We start from the raw sequence: 22,385 nt of genomic DNA, 5'->3' as shown, positions 1-22,385 counted from the left end.
TGCAGTTTGTGCAGAGAAAGTTGTTGATGTTGAGGAAGTAAGTAGTGGGTTTCGCGAAGACATTCCACTGAGATCTGACTGGGGCAGTCATGATGTTTTCCCAAGTGAAGGTGGAGAGGCAAATGTTGCAGTGTTACCTCTGACTGAGGAGAGGAAAACGTTGCCGTTACCTACATTGCCTAAGGGGAAGGAAGAGACAATCGGAGACATTGTTTTTGATCCTGGTTTGACAGATAGTCAAAAGGATGATATGGAACAGGTGTTTGGAAAGATGGTTGACATTTTCAAAACATGTGATGCGGTGGTGTCTTTAACGGCAAGAATTAGGATTCGAGGTTCATCCAATAGCATGAGACAGGAATACGTTGACAGACATTTTGTCCAGGTCATTCGTAGATCAGAGCATACCACAGGTTTATGGGATGTGTGGAAAAAGAAGGTTGCTTTGATCAAAAGAAAACTCGAGAGTTTTCTTTTGTCCCCGGGAAGGGGGATGTCACAAAGATGTGAGTAGCATATTTGTGAGGTGAAACCACGTCGTGTTTTTAACCTCCCTAAATGTTGTACAGGCGAGGGTAGCTGACCGGACTGGCGTTATTCACGTGTTTCGGGTGTTGCACGTAAAACTGGCTTAGCTTGATGTGAGTTGTGTTTGAGACATGTAGCTGGTCTGGGGTAAATAACGTCACAGCGTGTGAGATTTCCAACCGGGAAGGTTGTTCAGCGTGTGTCAGACTTGTTCTGGGAACAAGTACTCTTTCAAGAGACGGGTCTCTTAAGGTAAATGATTTACTATGTTGTATATTAGTGACGTTGGAATACATAGCTGGAGCGTAAAGGTTAGTGTGTATAAAGTGCACCCAATCTTAGTGTGAAGCGTTGAGAGAATTCTTGATGTAATTGTTTCACGGTTTTTTTCATGGGGAATTTCTTGAACATAATTGCTACGCATTTATGTTATGTTTAAGACGGTCATGCTTTGTATGGGGAGTGTTATTCATTGATTAAGTGTTAGTTGGATATTGAATCTGTACGGAATGTGAACGTGGAATGAACGAGAATGTATGAGTGGTACATGAACGTTTGGAAGAAGAGATGGTTTTAGAGAATGTTGTATTAAGACTTGGTTAAATTCTTTAGGAGTTTCCATGAGGGTTTTCCATGGCGTATAAGGGAGGGACCTTACACGAGAGAAGCGCTAGACGACGGTGGAAGCAAGGGACCACCTCTGCGCAGATGACTAGACGAGTGGAGTCTTCATCGAGACCGGTCGTAGCTGACGACGGTTGTTTCCGCTACGGGCGGAAGGGTTTCTCGGGGAGAAACCTGGAAGGTGTGTGCGGGCATCGTCCGTGAGATGTGTGTTGGTGTCTTCAGTGAAAGGTGCGTGTTGGCATCTTCAGTGGAAGGTGTGTGTTGGCATCTTCAGCGAAAGGTGTGTGTTAGCATCTCTGTGTGTTGGCATCCGATTTCATTATTCTACGACGATTCAGCGGGACAAGTAAGTGAACCGGCGACATGCAGTTAGCCGTGATACGAACTCGTGAGTGTCTGTTGGTACCTTCTTGTGTGCGTTAATCTATATTTGAGAGAGTATTGTTATAATATGTATTTACATGCCTTGAGTGAAAGCTGGAAGATTGTGCGAACTGTGTGTTGAAAAGTTGTTCGTATTGATGTATTTAAAGTGAAGAAGTTTGTTGTTTTTGGTTGAGGAATTAATGAGCCTGCACCCTCCCAAGTTCTGTTTTTGAAGTGTTTGGTGTGAAAGGGTAGAGACAGTGCAAAAGGGCAGAACACGCATAATAAATTCACATGCAAACCACTTCGTGACACTGCAGAAGAACTAATCAGGAAAAGGAGATGGGGATGGATTGGACACACCCTCCGCAAACCATCAACCAACATCACCAGACAAGCGCTGAGGTGGAATCCCCAGGGCAAGCGAAAGAGAGGCCGTCCAAGAAACACCTGGCGACGCGACCTGGAGGCCGACACCAGAAAGATGGGCTACACCTGGAGTCAGATAGAAAAGATGGCCCAGGACAGAGGACTCTGGAGAGCTGTTGTTGGCGGCCCATACCCTGACAGGAGTGACGGGCATTGAGTTGAGTGAGAGGTCACAAAAATTAGTTTTTAAACTTTCATAAAAATTCAAATTTCGACGTTTTTTGAAAGAGTGAAACTGTTAAAAAAAAAATGTGTTATTGTATGACACAAAAAAGCCAATCTTAAACTTTCAAGGAAATTTGACTTTGTTCGACCTATTCTGTGTTGTGTGCATGTGAATATGGATTGGTTTGGTTTTTTAAAGTCTAGTCCATAGCATCTAGCCGGGGTTCTATTGGGTGGCAGACAGGCATTTACATTGTTTAGTTGGTTAGTTTATTGTGTACGACATACTTGAAACATTTTTTTCCATGAAGTCTTGTCTTTTCTTTTTTCTTTGCACGATTAACTTTGCTCAGCAAGACAATACTTATTAAGCCAACAATTTGCTTTTATAACTTAAAGGTACTGAACTTGTCAAATCCAGGTGCACGGAGCCCCTGGGGCTTTTAGTCATACCTCAGGCAGCTATCCGTTAGAAGAACTACCAAGTTTCATTGACTTGCACCCAAAGAGTCAAGAACTGCGATTTTTTTACGAATTAATTTCGTACTCGGACCCGGCTGGTCTTGACCTATTTTTGGATCTAAATTTAGATCAGGTAGATCACCACATCATCCACAAAAAGATACGTCACTAGCAAACTATGTCAGACATCATCATGAGTTTGTGTAAAACAAAATGGAGGCCGGAATCACTCAGTTGAATCGAACTCCGACCAAACACCACGTAATAACTAGGTTAATTTATGCACTCGCGTGAAAAAGAAACTGTCGAGCTTCACAGATGTCGTCGTTGGGTAGTTTTGGGTTTGTTTTATTACCATAGGAGGATTTTTGAATTGTAAATGCACTCAGCTGCAACAAAAACGCAAAACGAAGGCTGTGAGCTGCACTGTGCCTTTAATGAAAACTGCTTGTTTACACACTCTATTGAAAGTCTCAGTCTCTCTGCATGGGATAGAGATCGACACACTTGTAATACATTTCTGTGCGTGTGTGTGAGCTGACTCCTGTGTGTGTGTGTGTGTGTGTGTGTGTGTGTGTGTGTGTGTGTGTGTGTGTGTGTGTGTGCGTGCGTGCGTGCGTGCGTGCGTGCGTGTGTATGTGTGTGTGTGTGTGTGTTCGTACATGCGTACGTGTAGGTGTGCATGGGTGTGTATGTTTGTGTGTGTCAGGTGGTAATATTAGCTCACATGTGTTAAATCAAATTCAAAACCGTATAGTATGACCCCAAAACGTTTTATTTAAACTCCTCTTTTTAAAAACAAAACACGAGAAAACATAAATAAGATTAAACAAGTCGCGTAAGGCGAAAATACAATATTTAGTCAAGTAGCTGTCGAACTCACAGAATGAAACTGAACGCAATGCCATTTTTCAGCAAGACCGTATAGTGGGGCCCCCAGTTGAAACGATTGTTCAAATTTGTATACCAACATATAATTTGGTGTGCTGTTAGAAGACATCTAAAGAATGTAAATTCCAGGGGGGGGCAAGCAATTTTTGTCCTTTGGTAAATTTTGTTGCTAGGCAACGGAGTGCCTAAACGCGAACAATGTCAAACACACAGTTTGGGCGTTTTAACACATATAAACTATAATATAAGACTGAATAAACATAATAACTCCATATTATTGGGTTGTTGTTGTCTTTTTAATGCCTTTAAGAGAAAAAAATAAATAAAAGGTTGAAAAATGAGCGAAAAATCATATTTTGGAACCTTTGGGTTCGGCTATATTTGTAGGTGCTCCCAAATAGAGACAAAAGAAGGTAAACAATAAGCTTGAATTGACCAGGGAACACACCAAATCTTTGGTGATATACAGGTGAGCCCAGGGACCTAAATAATGTGTTTTTATCAATGTTTATATCAACGCGATACTTAACAGTGTGTGTTCAGACTGAAGCAGTGAAGACATGGCAAGCGGCGTGAGTAAACACATGGACTGGAGCCTGTGCATCTTTTGCCAGAAGGACACAACAGAAAAGCTGATAAATCGCACCGAAGAAAGCTACAGCACAGCAGAGAGACATTTAAAAGGTTTTAAAGCAGTTGGAGCGTTTCAGTCATCACTGAAAATAGACAAATTCAATGATGGGTCAGGAAGAACAAGTCGTCCTACTCAGACTCCGCACTGGACATAACAGACTAAACCATCATATAGCCACAAAGCTGAAGCTAGTTCCCTCCCCCCTATGTCCGTGTGGCAAGAATCAGACAGCAGAGCACATCCTGCAGGCTTGTCCATACCACAGTGCTCTGAGGGACACCACCTGGCCAGAAGCTATACGGCCTCAAAGAGGACTTGGAGAGGACAGCACGTTTCGCCCTGCAGTCCGGACTGACGATATAACAGCGAACGACAAGAAGAAGAAGTTAGCCAAACATGGAGCTAGGTGGCACAAGAACTGCCGTGCTATCTACAACCAAAGAATGTTGGACAGAGCTGAAAAGAGACGGCATAATGAAGCTGAAAAAGATGAAGGCGAGACAGGAAAGAGATCACGCAGAGAGAGTGGGCAAGTTTCTCCACAAGAGACCTGTATGTTTAACTGTGGCAAAACTGGAAATCTTTCTGGAGGTTCTACATACCAGCTTAAGTCACATATTCGGGAAGCTGCTTCGAAGATTGACCCTCAAGTTGACAACAAGTTACGTCTCACGATGTTGGGACTGGCTCACATCGCCAGACGAGGGTTTTGCACTTCAGGTTGATCCATGATAAGATACCAGATTGAACCGGTTGAAACTAGCTGAAAGGCTGCTGCAAAGGTCAAAGCCACTGTCAGGCCCAATTCACCTTAACAGAGTACCGGTAGCCCTTTTCAGAAATCAGAACAAGTCTACTCAGATGACGAAGAATCTGAAGCTGAAGACAGCCAAGACCAACTGTGGTTTGTTTGCAAGATTGTATGTTGGATGTCAGGCTAGAGGAGGAGACCTTGATGAATTCTTTCAGCACGAAAACCAGTCATTCCCTCCATCAATCTCAGATTCTGGAGAATTGCGCCACGGCAACAAAAGCGATCTCCTGCACTGTTTTGAGAAAACACATGACCCAGTACTCACTGAACCACAAGTATCAGCTGTTCTCATTGATGGTGCTGCGCTGGTGCACATTCTGAAGCCACGCCAAGCACAAACATTCCAAGAGTACAGTGATGCTGTCTTTTTAGCATATGTCCTGGTGTGCCTGTCTAACGCTGATCGCGTTGACATTGTTTGGGACTGTTATCGTGACAACCGTCTGAAGTTATCAGTGAGGAAGAAACGAGGCTCTGGCATGAGGAGAAGAGTGAACGGAGACGTTGCTCTGCCACGCAATCGGCCAGAATTCCTATGAAACAGTCAAAACAAAGAAGAGCTGTTTCATCCTGTCTGAAAATCTGAAGCTCGTCAAGGAAGACGGGAAAGTGGTCATTGCAACACAAGGTGTGGACTTTGTTAGTTTTAGTGACATTAGTGAGGACCATTAGGAGCCAGGCTGTCCCCTTGTTCACACGTAGAGGCTGACACCAGACTGGCTGTAAACTGTTCTGACCTAGCCAGAATGAATCACACTGACGTCATGATCAGGAATTTAGACACTGATGTAGTGGTGCTTGCAACAGCTCACTCACTACCATTCCCTCCATGGTAAAACCTGTGGGTGGCATTTGTGCTGGATCCCACTATCGTCTTCTGCCTATTCACGACTACGCCCAGAGAAATAAGCAGCACCTCTGATGTTTCATTCTCTGACTGGCTGCGACACTGTGTCATCTTTCTTTGGTGTCAGTAAGAAGAGATGCTGGGAAGTGTGGATGTCTGATCCAGAATTCACAGCTGTTCCTTTGGGTGCTTGCATCACCGGACAAGTTCAGCCAGATTGAGCTCTTTGTCTCGTTGATGTTCAACAAGACCAGTGTTTCCGACAAGGTGAACGATGAAAGAAAACACCTGTTCACGAAGAAAGGCCGGGCGCATGCTGGAAAACACCCCACCCACTCAAGCTACAGTACTCTTCTTGAACACACGAAAAGAGCGATCCTGCATGCACTCATCTGGAAGGAAGCTCTCATTCCGCAGCCAGAGATTCCAGATCCTGCAAGCTGGGGCTGGGAAGAAGTTGATAGAACTTATTCGCCTGTTTGGACATCACTTCCAGATGCATCTAAGATCTGCTCTGAACTAGTAAAATGCAGCTGCAAGAAAGGTTGTAGAGGTCCGTGTAGCTGTGCCACAGCGGGTGTCCCCTGCACTGCTCTTTGCTTCTGTGATGGCTAATGCCAGCGTGACTGAAAGACTGAATTCATGAACCGGTTATGTGAGTAAATCGCTATGGATATAGAAGAAACTATGTTTACAGGTTTCTTTTTCAAACTCTGGCATTATGCATGAAATGCATTTCTTTGTTAACGAATAGTAGAAATACAGCTTGTGTACAGTATTTGTAAATAGGAGGGCCTCTACAACCTTGTTGAGAATTTATCTGTAGACAATTGACCGGACAGTATATTTTACATCAGTATGTAGTGTCGTAGTGTCATCTGTCTTTGCTTTAAAATAAAGCAGAATCATGAACCCATTCCAAAAAGATAGCAAATAGCAAGAAAATATTTGTCATTTGCATAATTTTAATAGTCAATGTGCAAGCTTGCGATTGTTACTAGACGGTACCGTTCTTGAAAAGAAAACCGATTCAATTCTATATAATTATAAAACGTCAATAGCCAGTGCAGGGGCGGATCACATCATGGGGGTTTCCAAATTTCTTAAAGGGACAATTCGACGACGCGAAGTGTTTAGTTGTGTGCGCGAAAATGGAGCAATCTGGTGCAATCTGAGCCAAGAAACTTCCCGACGTAATACACCTTCAAAAAGTATATTTAAGAAGACAAATTAGATTACCAATACAAGGAAAATTGACCGATTTTGTGCAACCTGAGCCAGCAAATTACCCAACTACTTTCCGAAACCGTCATTTAGAAGACAGAGGCCAGCTCCTAGGGGGGGGGGGGGGGGGCCGGGGGCATACCCCCCCCGGAAAATGTTGATACAAATCAAGGAAAATGGAGGAATCTGGTGCAATTTGAGCCTTCAGTTTCTCTTTATTTTTAAATGTATTTTTTTAATACTTTTTTTTTAGGGGGGGGGGGGGGTCCGGAAAACCCGGAAACCCCCCCCCCCCTGGATCCGGCCCTGCAGTGTGTTTATTGTCCTGATGTTGGAAACATGGTACAGGCAAACATAAATGTTAATTCAAAGGTAAACTAAACTCTTTGTTACAAAGAACTGGTGTTTTGAATGTTCACCTTCTGCAAAAGTGCGTTTTGAGGGTATGCTTACTAAACAGGTCATATTTTCGTTCATAGACCATTTAGAAGTTGCCCCTCCCTGGTATTTGGATCCTGAGAGATGTCTTTTTAACTGTATAAAGTATCATGTTGGTATACCAATCCGAACAATTCAGCCCCTATTCTGCAGCTAGTCCTAGCACTAGTATACTCGTAGCATCGTCAGTCCACCGCTCATGGCAAAGGCAGTGAAATTGACAAGAAGAGCGGGGTAGTAGTTGCCCTAAGAAGGATAGCACGCTTTTCTGTACCTCTCTTTGTTTTAACTTTCTGAGCGTGTTTTTAATCCAAACATATCATATCTATATGTTTTTGGAATCAGGAACCAACAAGGAATAAGATGAAAGTGTTTTTAAATTGATTTGGACAATTTAATTTTGATAATAATTTTTATATATTTAATTTTCAGAGCTTGTTTTTAATCCGAATATAACATATTTATATGTTTTTGGAATCAGCAAATTATGGAGAATAAGATAAACGTAAATTTGGATCGTTTTATAATTTTTTATTTTTTTTTACAATTTCCAGATTTTTAATGACCAAAGTCATTAATTAATTTTTAAGCCACCAAGCTGAAATGCAATACCGAAGTCCGGGCTTCGTCGAAGATTACTTGACCAAAATTTCAACCAATTTGGTTGAAAAATGAGAGCGTGACAGTGCCGCCTCAACTTTCACGAAAAGCCGGATATGACGTCATCAAAGACATTTATCGAAAAAAGGAGAAAAACGTTCGGGGATATCAATCCCAGGAACTCTCATGTAAAATTTCATAAAGATCGGCCCAGTAGTTTGGTCTGAATCGCTCTACACGCACGCACGCACGCACACACACACACACACACACATACACCACGACCCTCGTCTCGATTCCCCCCTCTACGTTAAAATATTTAGTCAAAACTTGACTAAATATAAAAATCACATGGATAAGTATAGCGTGCACATAACACTCCAACCAAAAAGAGAGAATCGTTTCTATAATGAAATGATGACCAATTAGCTTTACATGTAATACAATACAATACAGCAGCAGGAGAAAATTACTCATTAGGTCACCGCTAGGCTGTGCATGCGTCGGTATCGTATATCATTAAGACCCAAAGACTACGTCTACTATCATCAAGACGTCATCTTCTGAGACGTTTTCTTCATAGTGTTACACAATCTACTTCCACATTAAGCTTCACCCTCCCTTTTAAGAACCGCATTTCTTAAATCAGAGGTGCCAGTGTATGATGATACGAAATTAGCAGTAGCTAATTAATGCACGCGATGGTAAAGTACAGCAGTCAGAAAAAAATTATACAACCACTATTAGTTATCTGCTACATTTAAAAGAAAATGTGCTCCAATCAGTGAAAATGTAAGCCTTAAATTTAGTAGAAGTAGTAGACGTAATAGCAGTAGTAATATTTACAGTCGCATCAACCTCATCCCGTATTTAGAGACTAGCACTATTAAAATTATCAAAAACAATTTGATTGTGAGGGTTAAAAGGGTTTCTTCGACCATGTATGGTAAAAACTCCAGATCATAAAAAATATGACATTTTATGTTATCTAAATTTGGTTAAGACCGGTTAAAAACATTCACTGGAAAACGTTTTTTGTTTAAGATCGCTATAAAAAATCTATTTACAAATAAACGTGCCTTTTAAAACACATAAACAACACGTACAAGCAAACACAAACCAAAACATAGAATCACATTCATTCTTAGAAACAACACTTAACATACTGTTTTAAATTACTAAAATAACAATGCTAATGTGCGTGCTTAAGAGCACCGAGAAAAATTTATTTCAAGCCTCAAACTCATTAATCGTTGTAAATAATTTATAAGCCAACAAACCAACGACTAGCTCAATCATTTACTAATTCATTGTTTATTTAATATAGTAACGAAAACAAACTTATTTACTATTTATATTTAAAAATAATTTTTAAAAACAACAACATTGTTTTCCATATAGTTCAATAGTAGAAAATATCAATAGTAACAAATAATTAAACAAACTAACAATAACACACATGTAAGAAGGGTAGATACCCCAGTCCAAACTAAATGCTAAGAAGACCCAGTTACCCCCCTTGCGATATTTAAACATGTGCTTCGTCACAAAACGTATTCATGAGCTTTGTGTGTGTGTGTGTGTGTGTGTGTGTGTGTGTGTGTGTGTGTGTGTGTGTTTGTTGTGTGTTTCAAACAATCTCAATCCTACAACTATATGGAAACAATGAATTGCAAGAAGAATAACATCGCAGTCAAATCAAAACATTGCAGAGAAGTTATACATATCAGCATTAATGAATGAGCGACAAATGGTCATAACTCAAATTCTGTACATGTATTTATCCAACCTGTGAAATGTATCTTTTGTCCTGAGCATGGTTTGTTTGATATCTTCTGCTCATAATGTGTGTGTGGTTGTGTTTGTGTGTGTGTGTGTGTGTGTGTGTGTGTGTGTGTGAGTGTGTGTGTGTGTGTGTGTGAGAGAGTGTGTGTGTGTGTGTGTGGTGTGTGTGTGTGTGTGTGTGTGTGTGTGTGGCAATGTGTGTGTGTGTGTGTGTGCGAGAGAGGGGGGAGGTGGGTTGCTGCCCTCAGTAGGCCCATGGACTGCAGTTACTTATATAATTTCACCTAATATTGAAATCATTGAAACCAGTATCATGGTGCTAGATACCTACTCTCTAGTTTAACTCAGCGTAATGCATAACATGTAGGTATAAGTCCGTACAAACAGCACAGTACAGATCTATACATCAATATTGATTTACACCAAAGAAGACATTCTACAATATGAAATGGTATTGGCCGCGGGTATAGACTTTGAATTATATTTCTTCTGAAGAAATGGCACATGCACATTTCTATATAGAAAACAAAAACAAGAAGCAAAATCAATATTTCATAAGAATACCCCCATAAATTCGGGTTCTCTATGACACGGTATAATTGAATATTTGATTTTTTCTTACTTTGTTTTCCCATGATCTTCATTTCACTCCTCAAAGTTCAAGAACCATTTCTGATGGACTAGGCATAGGAAACTTTTTTTTACATGAATGTTTCTTGTACAAAAACTCAGATCTTCCAACTAGTGGGGCATATCAGTGTCTGGCATTTTATTTTGAGTTTTTCGTGTATCGTGTATCTACCTGACCCAGATGAGCTGCGCAGTGGTGCGAGACATGGCATACAGTCTACCATTATTTTCATCTTGTGGGGTCTGATCCCCCTGCACCCAGACTACTACTGGCCTTTCCAGACCACTGACAATCTTACACCGCGCAACGATCACCTTATTTGGCCCTGACATCGTGGCAACCTGTTTGATACCATCGCTGTCACCTTCCTGTAGCACTATGTAGGGAATGGTTAAATCATCCAGTCCCAAGAGTAGACCGCTCTGGCGGGTGGCCGCTGCCGAAGTGTCTGGCCCCATGTCCACAAGGTCTTGCTTCTTGTCCATTAGGTCTTGTCCCTCCGTTAGTATGAAGACATGCTGATAGCTCCGTGGATCGTCTGCTGATGCTGAAAAAACATTCGACCAAACCCGGTCATTTTCATATGCTTGTTCCTTTTTCAGAGACAATTATTTACTAGATGCCAGCACAATTTGACTGCATGCCAGCAATGAGTCTGCAAGTGTCTAGTCTATGCCACTGCCCGTTTTTGTGTCTTTGTGTGAACATTTTCTGTTAGCAAAGTTTGTTCTTGATATTGGTCAGATATAGTGTGCCCTGCGTGTGATACGAAACCAGAATATTTGATCCCCCAGCTCCTCTGTGTGGTGTTATCAGTGGTCAGCTCGTTTAACTGAAAACTCAACCTCTGTAAGTACTGAAAGCGACTATAAATAGCACAACAAGATACTTTAGGTCAGTGTTATAGGGAATATGATAGGCGTGCTTGTTATTACATACGTGAACCTATGTTTTATGTTTTATGTGTGTTGTCCTATACAATTGTTGTTATAATCGTTTACAGGCAGGCAGGGTGTGCCGAAGAAAATTTTCCATTTTTATGTAATATTTTAATGGACAATAAAGTGCTGTTATTGTTATTGTTATTGTTATTATAATGTTCTTCGGTCATGATTTTACTGTGGTAGAGCTTTTGCTCTACTAAAATCAGTAGTCGCTGAAAAAAACCTTCAGCGACAGAAACATCAATGTTGATGTGTTATGAATGTGTATTGAACAGGTGATGAGAACAAGGTGTGTGCATGATGCGTGTAAGTTGTGCATATGATTTGTGTTAATGGTAATAATGCGAGTGGCTAATTAATTAGCTGTGCTCTGGTCTTTCTCCCAAAAATATTTAGAACATAAATTAATTTATAATAAAATCATCAATACTAACCTACAGAGTATAGAAGCAAGCTTGCTTTCCTCTAACGCGTTGTACGCTACTGTGCTATATTGGCTTGTCACATCAAGCGATCAGCGCGGTGCGTTCAGTTTCATTCTGTGAGTTCGACAGATTGACTAAATGTATAAATTTAGCTTCACGCATCTTGTTGTTTGTTCGTTTGTAATTAATTGTATGCGATTACTATGACCATACCTGCTTGACCAACATCAAGTTTAATCAGTTGTTTGGCAATGCTCTTTCCACATTGCCTGCAGTCGTACGTTGTGCCACGGCCATGCCCCTCTCCTTCATGAAGCAAGCTAATAATAGCAGGACCATCTGTCGGCAGTGGTCCTCTGGGGATGGTATAGAGCTTGACGTCGCCCTGTGTGAAGAAACCAGACTCTTTGATCTCCCGTGTTACCCTGGGCGTTGTTCTCAGTGGTTCTGTGAGGATTACCTCTTCGAGACACCCTGGACCTTTTCCGTGATACAGACTGGCTGCCCAGAGATGGAGTCCATGCACTGCCTGTTTCAGATCGCGGCACAAGTCCCTGAAAGCACTGTAAAATGAAAGATAGAATTGTCAATTCTTACTTTGATACGCTACACCAAAGTTTTTTTCTGAAGATCAAATGCTGACTACAAATACAGTGGAATTATAACAAGTCGCGTGAAGCGATATAAACACATTTAGTCAAGCTGTCGTCATCAAAGTAACAGATTAACACCAAAAACAGTCATCGCCGAGACTATATTAAGATAGTCTCGACTAACAACATCGAAAAACTGAGACGGGTCACGCTCGTCTCCGCGTAGCGCGCGAACGCAGTACTTACTTAATCCTATTTTCTGTAATTCTGAGCTCGTTTATAGTAAATATGACATAATATTATGTTTTTTAAATTAGGAGAAAGTGGGGAATACGTTGCAATCATTTTAAAATCTGTTAGTGTAAAATTCAATTAACTAATTTGTAAGCTGCGGAGCTGAAATTCAATCCCATAGTCCGGGCTTCGTCGAAAATTGCTTGACCCAAAATGTCAATGAATTCTATTAAAAAAATGAGGGCGTGACAGTACGGCCTCAACTTTTACAAAAAAACGGATATGACGTCATCAAAGACATTTATCGAAAAAATGGAAAAAAAACTCTCATGTAAACTTTCATGAAGATCGGTCCTGTAGTTTTCTTGGAATCGATGTATATGTTACAGTAAATTCTCGAAACTAGGAAATTTGCGAAATCCCTGAAAATTTCAGTAAATTTGTGAATTTCCTGTTTCACTCGAGGATTTCACGAATTTCCTAAATATTCTAGGAAATTTGCGAATTTCCTGAAATGAGCATGCCATTTTTTCACAAATTTACTGAACAATGAAAAACGTTTCAGTAAATTTGTAAAATTCTTAAAAAAAATCAAAAAAATCCGTTTTCTTTATTTTACATTGTGATTTTGATAGATTTACTGTTAGAAGAAAAAAAAAATAAAAAAAAAAGTTCATTTGAGCATGATTTGAACCGAACATCTTCAATTTTTGGGTCCGACACACTACCAACCCGCCACGCCAGCCACATGAAAGGAAAGTGAAAATAAGTTATAAGAAGTTTGTGGTGTTGGGATTACGAAAACTCATGTAAAAATAGCTCACACCTGAACTACCAAATCTGACAGACCATAAGCCTTTGCAGTTCAGTCCGCGTTTGGTTCATGTTGCTGATAGGCAGCCCAACAGGATGGCAGGCAATGCAGATGTTGAACTGAAGTTCACCACAGAACTTTTCAGACAACGTGAGGAAAATAAAACATATTGTTTAATCCCAAAATCGGAATATAACAAGATGGTGGAAGATGTCAAGACTGCAGCCGTAAACAACGCAACCCAAAGTCGACAGGAATATTATAACCTGGCGAAGTGAGTTTATCTTTCTCTGTCGGTCTCTCTCTATGTCTATTGCTCCGTCTCTCTCTCTCTCTCTCTCTCTCTCTCTCTCTCTCTCTCTCTCTCTCTCTCTCTCTCTCTCTCTCTCTCTCTCTCTCTCTCTCTCTCTTTATTTCTCTCTTTCTCTTTCTTTCTCTCTCTCACTCTTTTTCTCTCTCTCTTTATCTTTATCTCTCTCTCTATCTCTCTCTCTCTTTATTTCTCTCTTTCTCTTTCTTTCTCTCTCTCTTTCTTTCTCTCTCTCTCTTTATCTTTATCTCTCTCTCTCTCTCTCTCTCTCTTTTTGTTGTTGTTGTTGCTCTGGCTGTCTTTCAGTCTCTGCCTTTCTGTGTGTCTGTCTCTCAATCTCTATCTCACTGTCGCTCTTTTTATCTGCCTGCCAGTCTGCTAGCCTGGCTGGGTGTCTTTCTGTCTGTGTCTGTCTGTCTGTCTCTGTCTGCCTTTCTGTCTCTCTCTCTATATCACTGTCGCTCTTTTTATCTGCCTGCCTGTCTGCTAGCTTGGCTGGCTGGGTGGCTTTCTGTCTGTGTCTGTCTGTCTGTGTCTGTCTGTTTGTGTCTGTCTGTCACTGTCACTCTGAAAAAAAACCAGGCTTTCATACGCAATACATCTTTTACCAAAGCATGGATCGAGTGCCCTACCACACATTTTGTATTTGTGTTTTCAAGTATGACGTTCTACAGTGTGGTCCTGTTGAAAAGCTCATTAAGAAGAGGAGTTGTGCTGAACAAACCCCTGTCTACTATGTCACCATCGAGGAAACTTTCGACGTCATCAAGCGCGCTCATATCTCGACGGGCCATGGTGGGCGTGATCGAATGATCAAAGAAACACAAAGGAAATATGCAAACATTAGTACCAAATCGCTCGAGCTTTTCAAGTCACTATGCGAGGAATGTCAGAAAAAGAGAAAGAGACCCATGACAAAAGGTGTAGTTGTGCGTCCAATCATCAGCAAGTAATTTGCATCACGAGGACAAGTTGATCTTGTTGACATGCAGTCCATGCCAAGCAACGGTTACAAATGGATCATGGTGTATCAAGACCATCTCACCAAGTTCTGCGTCCTCCGGCCTATTAGGAGCAAACGCGCTGTAGAGGTTGCAGCCCAGCTGCTTGACATCTTTCTCGTGATCGGTGCTCCTGCAATTCTCCAAAGCGATAACAGCACTGAGTTCACAGCCAACATCATTTCAGAACTGAAAGATTTTTGGCCAACATTGGAAGCCGCGACATCCACAAAGCCAGGGATCGGTTGAAAGAGCAAATGGTGACATCAAAGACATGCTGGTGGCCTGGCTAGCGGACAATCATACTCAAGACTGGGCAACAGGGATAAAGTTTGTGCAGTTTTATAAAAACTCTTCCCATCATTCTGGAATAAAGCGATCCCCCTACTCAGCACTATTCGGCAGCGAGGCTAGTGTTGGGCTCACAACATCATCTCTACCCTTTGAAGTCCTGAAGAATTTGGAAACTGAAGATCTCCTGGCACTGGTTTTGCATCAGCCATCCTCTGAATCCAGCGATCCATCTCCTACAGAATCAAACCCTCAGACTCCTTCAGAATCAAACCCTCCAGCTCCTTCGGAATCAAACCCTCAGGCTCATTCAGAATCAAACCCTCCAGCTCCTTCGGAATCAAACTCTGAGGCTCCTTCAGAATCAAACCCTCCAGCTCCTTCGGAATCAAACTCTCAGGCTCCTTCAGAGTCAAACCCTCCAGCTCCTTCGGAATCAAACTCTCAGGCTCCTTCAGAATCAAACCCTCCAGCTCCTTCGGAATCAAACTCTCAGGCTCCTTCAGAATCAAACCCTCCAGCTCCTTCGGAATCAAACTCTCAGGCTCCTTCAGAGTCAAACCCTCCAGCTCCTTCGGAATCAAACTCTCAGGCTCCTTCAGAATCAAACCCTCCAGCTCCTTCGGAATCAAACTCTCAGGCTCCTGCAGAATCAAACCCTCCAGCTCCTTCGGAATCAAACTCTCAGGCTCCTTCAGAGTCAAACCCTCCAGCTCCTTCGGAATCAAACTCTCAGGCTCCTTCAGAATCAAACCCTCCAGCTCCTTCGGAATCAAACCCGCCAGCTCCTTCTGGATCAAACACGACTCCTTCTGAATCAAGCGATCCAGCTTTCGGTTCGCAATCACTTACTAGTTGCATGGACACACCGGTCATCGCAGATGTTCCAGGACAAATGTTGGATGCTCGCAGTGGTCAGATCAAACGGTGTCGAGCAGATGCTTTTTCTGGTCAAATGTCTCAAGCACAGCGAATGGTGAAGAGAAGTCGGGTGGACCTGAAAGCCGGAAGTTGGTAATAATGTCGCTGTGCCCGTGCCTCTAGTGGATCGTGGCAGAGGAGATCCAAGAAATATACTTGGTGTGATTTTACACAGGGACGTGGAAACAGACATCTACAGTGACGATTGCGGTTAAGGCTGGTATCTTACATGGCGGATATTCTCGAAACCAGTTTGATTTATGTCCGCAGAGATTGCTAACCGAAGAAGATGTCTCTCTTGACAAGGCTGTGTCGTTGCGGTCAGCCGTGATAGAACAGTCAGCATCGTGGCGGGCAAGGCTTTGTGAAATGCAGCTGTGCAGGGTCGACAAAATGTAAAACAAATCGATGCAAGTGCTACAAAGCCAAAGTACTGTGCAACTCAAGATGTCACAGCAGCCAATCTTGCACCAATAAATAAGACGCACCATGAAGAAATTTTTAAGCGTCTTTTCAATGCCATAATTATGTCTTGGTTTAAACACGGTTTTATTCAATTAAACATGAGACAAGTCGCGCAAGGCGAAAATACAACATTTAGTCAAGTAGCTGTCGAACTCACAGAATGAAACTGAACGCAATGCAACGCAGCAAGACCGTATACTCGTAGCATCGTCGGTCCACCGCTCGCGGCATAGGCAGTGAAATTGACAAGAAGAGCGGTTTAGTAGTTGCGCTGTGAAGGATAGCACGCTTTTCTGTACCTCTCTTCGTTTTAACTGTCTGAGCGTGTTTTTAATTCAAACATATCATATCAATATGTTTTTGGAATCAGAAACCGACAAGGAATAAGATGAAAGTGTTTTTAAATTGATTTGGAAAATTTAATTTTGAAAATAATTTTTATATATTTAATTTTCAGAGCTTGTTTTTAATACAAATATAACATATTTATATGTTTTTGGAATCAGCAGATGATGCAGAATAAGATAAACGTAAATTTGGATCGTTTTATAAAAAAAATATTTTTTTTACAATTTTCAGATTTTTAATGACCAAAGTCATTAATTAATTTTTAAGCCACCACGCTGAAATGCAATACCGAAGTCCGGGCTTTGTCGAAGATTACTTGACCAAAATTTCAACCAATTTGGTTGAAAAATGAGGGCGTGACAGTGCCGCCTCAACTTTCACGAAAAGCCGGATATGACGTCATCAAAGACATTTATCAAAAAAATGTATGGGGATATCATACCCAGGAACTCTCATGTAAAATTTCATAAAGATCGGTCCAGTAGTTTGGTCTGAATCGCTCTACACGCACGCACGCACACACACACACACACACACACACACACACACACACACACACACACACACACACACACACACATACACACACACACACATACACCACGACCCTCGTCTCGATTCCCCCCTCTATGTTAAAACATTTAGTCATAACTTGACTAAATGTAACAATAATAAAACGAGAAATAATAGGGCCATGAACTCAAGCGAATGCTTATATTACGTGCCATATGTCTGTGCTGTACATGCCCGGCTTGTTTTGTTTTTATCTTGTATCATAATGGACTGTTCTACCACGGCTGGCCGCAAATGACAGTATAGGAGAGAGATGTGAGTGTCACAATGTACCTTTTAATGTACTCGTTCAGATTTTATGTTAACAATTTTATGAAATAATTACAGTTTAAGAGAGAGAGAGAGAGAGAGAGAGAGAGAGAGAGAGAGAGAGAGAGAGAGAGAAATATGAGTGTATAACTTGCATTAATATAAGGAAATCAGAATCATTAAATGGTTCACAAGCAACCAACAAAGCACTTGTTTCTCTTCAAATGTGTTTCAGTAAATTTGCGAATTTCCTGCCCCTTGAAAACAGGAAATTCGCAAATTTCCTAGAATTTTTAGGAAATTCGTGAAATCCCCGAGTGAAACAGGAAATTCACAAATTTACTGAAATTTTCAGGGATTTCGCAAATTTCCTGGTTTTGAGAATTTACTGTAACATATACACACACGCATACATACACACACACATACAGTGGAATTTTTTTTTTAAATGGAAGAAAAAAACAGAAGGAGAGAGGATCATCTCTGAGACACTGAGAGAACAGAGAGTCAATATTAACTAAATAGCAACAACTGACCTTCCGTTGAAGACTTCATCGGCTATGATGTAAAGTTCACCATGTTGTGCTTTGTTCTGAAGCTCAGACAGTGCATCTGTGTAGTCTCCCTTCGTCAGGTCCAATGGAAGGATCTGTACTTGCCCATGTGTTCCCCCTGATTGTTCCAGCTGTGCTTCTATCATGTAAGACGCTCCAAGGCCTTCAGGGTGTGTGCTAACGAGAAGCACAGTTTTCTGTTGTGTTAGCCAATCCCGTGCTTTGATGAGGAGGACAACAGTCTTGCCAGTACCAGGTGGTCCTGCGATGTACACAAGAGGCTGCATTGCATTGAGCAGGTTCACTTGTGTAGGATGGAGCATGATATCTACCGGTGCAAACCTCTTCGCTGTCTCTGCGACTCCTTTCCCCGGTGACCTAAGAGGAGAGCTTGTGCCACGGGCCCGCCGGGGAGTCGATGGACAGTGCACCGTGATGGTTGTTGCAGGTCCACAGAAGCTAAACAAACGAGCATTTTATGTGTGATATACGCGGTAGATGATTACGTGCATCATTACCAAACTGCTATTAAATATCAAAACAATCACAGTCACGGCAGAAAGACATGGCACTTAATTCACACAAACTTCCTGTCCAAACACAAAAGCCTACATGTTTGAACATCATGGTCATTTGAAGCCATAAACTGGCTAAACACTGTATCGATTCACACTTCAATTTGGGGTTCCATCTTGGTGATTCTTCTGACCCCCCCCCCCCCCAACACCACCCCCGCACACCACATCGTTCAATACAACAGAAAATAATAAGAGGATGGAAGAAATAAAAAAAATAAAAAAATTCCCAGTTAAGATAGCATGGGTGAGTGAATAATCAAACTAGAAAATATTTAATCAAGACCATAACACAACTCTTTGATGTTACTCTGGCAATAATGCTCACCGTGAGATAAGGTCCAAGTACACACTATCAGCGCTTTCCAGGACAGGGTCTTTGCCCTCTCGTGTCATGATGCAGTTCCACCAGTTGGTGGGATTTTGAAGGTCGTCTTCAGTCAGACACAGTGGGACAGGGTCTTCAGTATTTTCTAAGCCAAGACTATGGCACAACTCCTGGAAATAAAATATAGCATTGTGATTTTTTCATTGAAAATGCACACGCACACAGACATGCACACAGAAAATTGAATTGATTTGAACGTTATTTTCTGATGTTGATAGAATAAGCATGCAGACGTAAAATGCTTTTTTTTCCACAGGCCTTTCATCAATTCCAGTGAGTGTGAGGGTTCTATAAAAAGAAAAGATACAAATTAAGTGAGAGAGAGCGAAAGACAGGCAGACAATCAGACAGGCAGAGAGCGTCGTACAGAGACGAAGACAGCCGATTTGGCTATTCGGAATCAGCCAGCCTGCAAGCCAGCCAGCAAGCCATAGAGATATCCTTACAGCCATATCATACTGTTTTTGTGTTTTGGTTGGTAGATAGCGCTCTTTCCAATTGCTCTTTGGCAATATTTGGGAGCATCAGTGTTGTTTTGATCCTTGGATTCAGGTCAGTTGTCATGAGTAGGAACTATGTGAGTAAGCACGTCATGAGATTTCATCAGCTGTTTAATGGCTTTCTCCACTCTTTTTATCAAAATTAATAAACAGTAAGGAACGAACTTCCTGATGTTCACAATTTACTAACCGTTTTTGTGTCATTGCATGCTGACAGGGCTCTTCTTAGCTGCGCTTTGGCAATGTTTGGCAAAATCAGTGTCGTCTTGATTCTTGGCTGCTGGTTGTGGTGCATGGGCACAATATACCTCAGCACATCACGAGATTTCTCCATCTGTTTAATGGCTTCCTTCACTCTTTTAATTAAAATGGCATCCAGTTCTTCTTCTGGCTTGTTAAAAACAGAAAAGTTGTCTCCAATCGACTTGATTTCGCCAGCCAGGATGCCGAATTCTTTATGGATTATCAGGATGTCAAAGTCACCTTGGTCTTTGTTCTGAGACGCCAGCGGGAAATCTGTGGGTCTGAGTAGTACTTTGGCTGCTGCTGCATAGGCTGGCTCACCAAGGTAGTTGCCAAACTGCAGCTGAGATATAACAAACATGGCCTGTCTTTGTAACCGCTGGGCGCAATCAAGTACTTTCTTGTGAGCGTTGTCTTCGCGAAAGTCTTTGTCTGGTAGGGCGCCAGAAACATTAGGCTGGGTAACTGGAGGATCGATTTCCAGCACTTCTTGGCCTGCTGCATGTGTTTTTCTCAGCTGCATCCTGTTCATGAATACACTTGGCAGGAAGTACGTCTTCGTTCCATAGTCGGGATACCATTCTGGAACTAATTTTTGCCAGAGGACCATATCAGGGTGAGGTAGGTTTGAGAGTGAACCTTGACCTTGAATTGTATGGGGAGTGCTCTGCCCTTCCTGAAAATAAATTTCAACGAATGTACATGTGCATTCAGAAACTGCAGATCTTGTTTTTGCTGGTAAAAAAACTAGAGGAATGTTTGTTGTTCGTTGAATGAACAGTGTGTGAAAGTGTCAAAAAGGTTACGAGAATAAGTTGGGGGAAATGCGAAAATGAGAACAGAAATCTTATTCACCTATTTATTATGTTTATTATATTTACTTAACTTCAGTTAATCTAAGAAATTGTCAGTACGCGACTTACTTGCGGGGAGCTTGGTCCCTCACAGGCATCTTGTGTGGGCGGTGAAGGTGATTGAGTAACTGTAGATTCCGTGACGCTTTGTGTTGCTTCTGCTTCAAAAACAACAAACAAGCCAAAAACAAACACACAAACAAAATACAGAAAAAGAATGTAAAAGAGAAGAAGCACAGCCATACATTATTTTATCTAGCTAAAGTTAAAGAGAGGGAGAAAACAGGAGAAAAAAAACCGGCAATATGTAACCCAAGTCCAAAAACAAAGAGACTGCCAACGCTCCAACATTCAGAATCAAAAAACATAAAAAGGTAAGTTGTTGGAACGTTGCTATTGACAAAATACCTTACAATCACAAATATATCGCCCCAACGGTCTTTTAAAATGAACAGACAAACAATTAGTCACAACAAACTTAGCTTAATCGAAATTTCGCCCGCTCGCCAGGAACCCGAGCAAATGAATTCATTTTCTTGGCTTCCTGGCGAGCTCATTTGCTCGGCTTCCTGGCGAGCGGGCGACATTTCGATGAAGCTAAGGTTTTTGTGACTAATTGTCTATCTGTTCACTTTAAATTTCGTTTGCTGGGCTTCCTGGCGAAATTTCGATGAAGCTAAGTTTTTTGTGACCGTTGGGTTGATATATTTGTGATTGTAACGTATTTTGTCAAAAACAACGTTCCAACAACAGTACTTACCTCTTTTGTTTTTTGATTATGTAGCCCAAGGAAAATACAAAAGAAAGAGAAGACACACCCAGCATTATGTAGCCTGCCTTTTCTTTAAGGGGAGTTACATAATATAAGTAGTCATTGTTGTCTTCGTATTAAGTGTAACGATGATACCTGAAGATGATGCCGGTGGTCTCTAACGGGAGAAATGGGTTTTCTTACCCAACCAAACACTATATATCCTACATGCACAATGTTTCGAAGCTTGCCATTTGAAAAGTTGTGTGTGTGTGTGTTCCATTAAGGTCCCCTCCCAATCCCTCCCATTCCTGTGTGTGTGTGTGTGTGTGTGTGTGAGTGGGTGTGTATATATGTGTGTGTGTGTGTGTGTGTGGGGGGGGGGGTGTGTGTGTGTGTGTGTGTGTGTGTGTTTTAAATACGCACGTAACTAAATAATTGTTGCTCCGTGCAACGATAATATATTATATAAGTCGTCAGTTAATTGACTAGCACCGATACAAGGGTATGTCAATCATGAATGAGAGTTTGGTACTGAGGGCACTCTCATTCATGTTTGACATACCCTTGTATCGGTGCTAGTAGCACAGAGCAGCAACTGCACGTACGTAGTAGTGGTAGGAGGAGGCGGGGAGGAGTGTCGGAAAAGGTAATAGAAGCAACGATTTGGTTTGGATGATTCTAGCATATGGGTTGTTGAAGGTGCGATGGTCACATAAAGAATGCAAGCAATACTGTACCGGTGACTTTAGACGAACATGAAGGATCTTCGTTGTAAGGAGATTTTTGTGATGCTGAATGTTCGCCTTCTCTTGACTCTTCAGGTCCTCGCTCTCGCTTGCGTTTTGTCCTTCTGCGTCGGGTCATTGTACTGCCACACATTATATAAATACAGTGTGTATATATGCAAT

At 41.6% G+C, this 22,385-nt stretch overlaps 1 protein-coding gene across 1 annotated transcript; it reads right to left on the bottom strand.

Moving 5' to 3' along the window:
- Nucleotides 1–7,349: 7,349 nt before the first annotated feature.
- Nucleotides 7,350–21,139, bottom strand: LOC138949009 (uncharacterized). Its single transcript, XM_070320705.1, has 6 exons — nucleotides 20,793–21,139; nucleotides 19,817–20,545; nucleotides 19,067–19,236; nucleotides 18,146–18,622; nucleotides 12,024–12,373; nucleotides 7,350–10,988 (listed from the first exon to the last, which is right to left on the bottom strand). The coding sequence occupies exons 1-6, from the start codon at nucleotides 20,964–20,966 to the stop codon at nucleotides 10,609–10,611; spliced, it is 2,280 nt and encodes a 759-aa protein (XP_070176806.1). The 5' UTR covers nucleotides 20,967–21,139; the 3' UTR covers nucleotides 7,350–10,608.
- Between the last annotated feature and the right edge of the window lie 1,246 nt (nucleotides 21,140–22,385).

The sequence above is a fragment of the Littorina saxatilis genome, linkage group LG15 (genome assembly GCF_037325665.1).
Source record: "Littorina saxatilis isolate snail1 linkage group LG15, US_GU_Lsax_2.0, whole genome shotgun sequence".
NCBI lineage: Eukaryota > Metazoa > Mollusca > Gastropoda > Littorinimorpha > Littorinidae > Littorina > Littorina saxatilis.
Note: the sequence above shows the minus strand (reverse complement) of the source record. Positions and strands in the feature narration are given on the sequence as shown.

What these genes read in the sequence shown, in the direction of transcription:
- LOC138949009 (XM_070320705.1), bottom strand. Translation starts at nt 20,966, where the DNA reads ATGGCTGTGCTTCTTCTCTTTTACATTCTTTTTCTGTATTTTGTTTGT. An exon ending in CATGCAATGACACAAAAACG is followed by an intron (nt 19,237 to 19,816) that starts GTTAGTAAATTG and finishes TTTTATTTCCAG; the next exon opens with GAGTTGTGCCATAGTCTTGG. An exon ending in TACTTGGACCTTATCTCACG is followed by an intron (nt 18,623 to 19,066) that starts GTGAGCATTATT and finishes TCGTTTGTTTAG; the next exon opens with CTTCTGTGGACCTGCAACAA.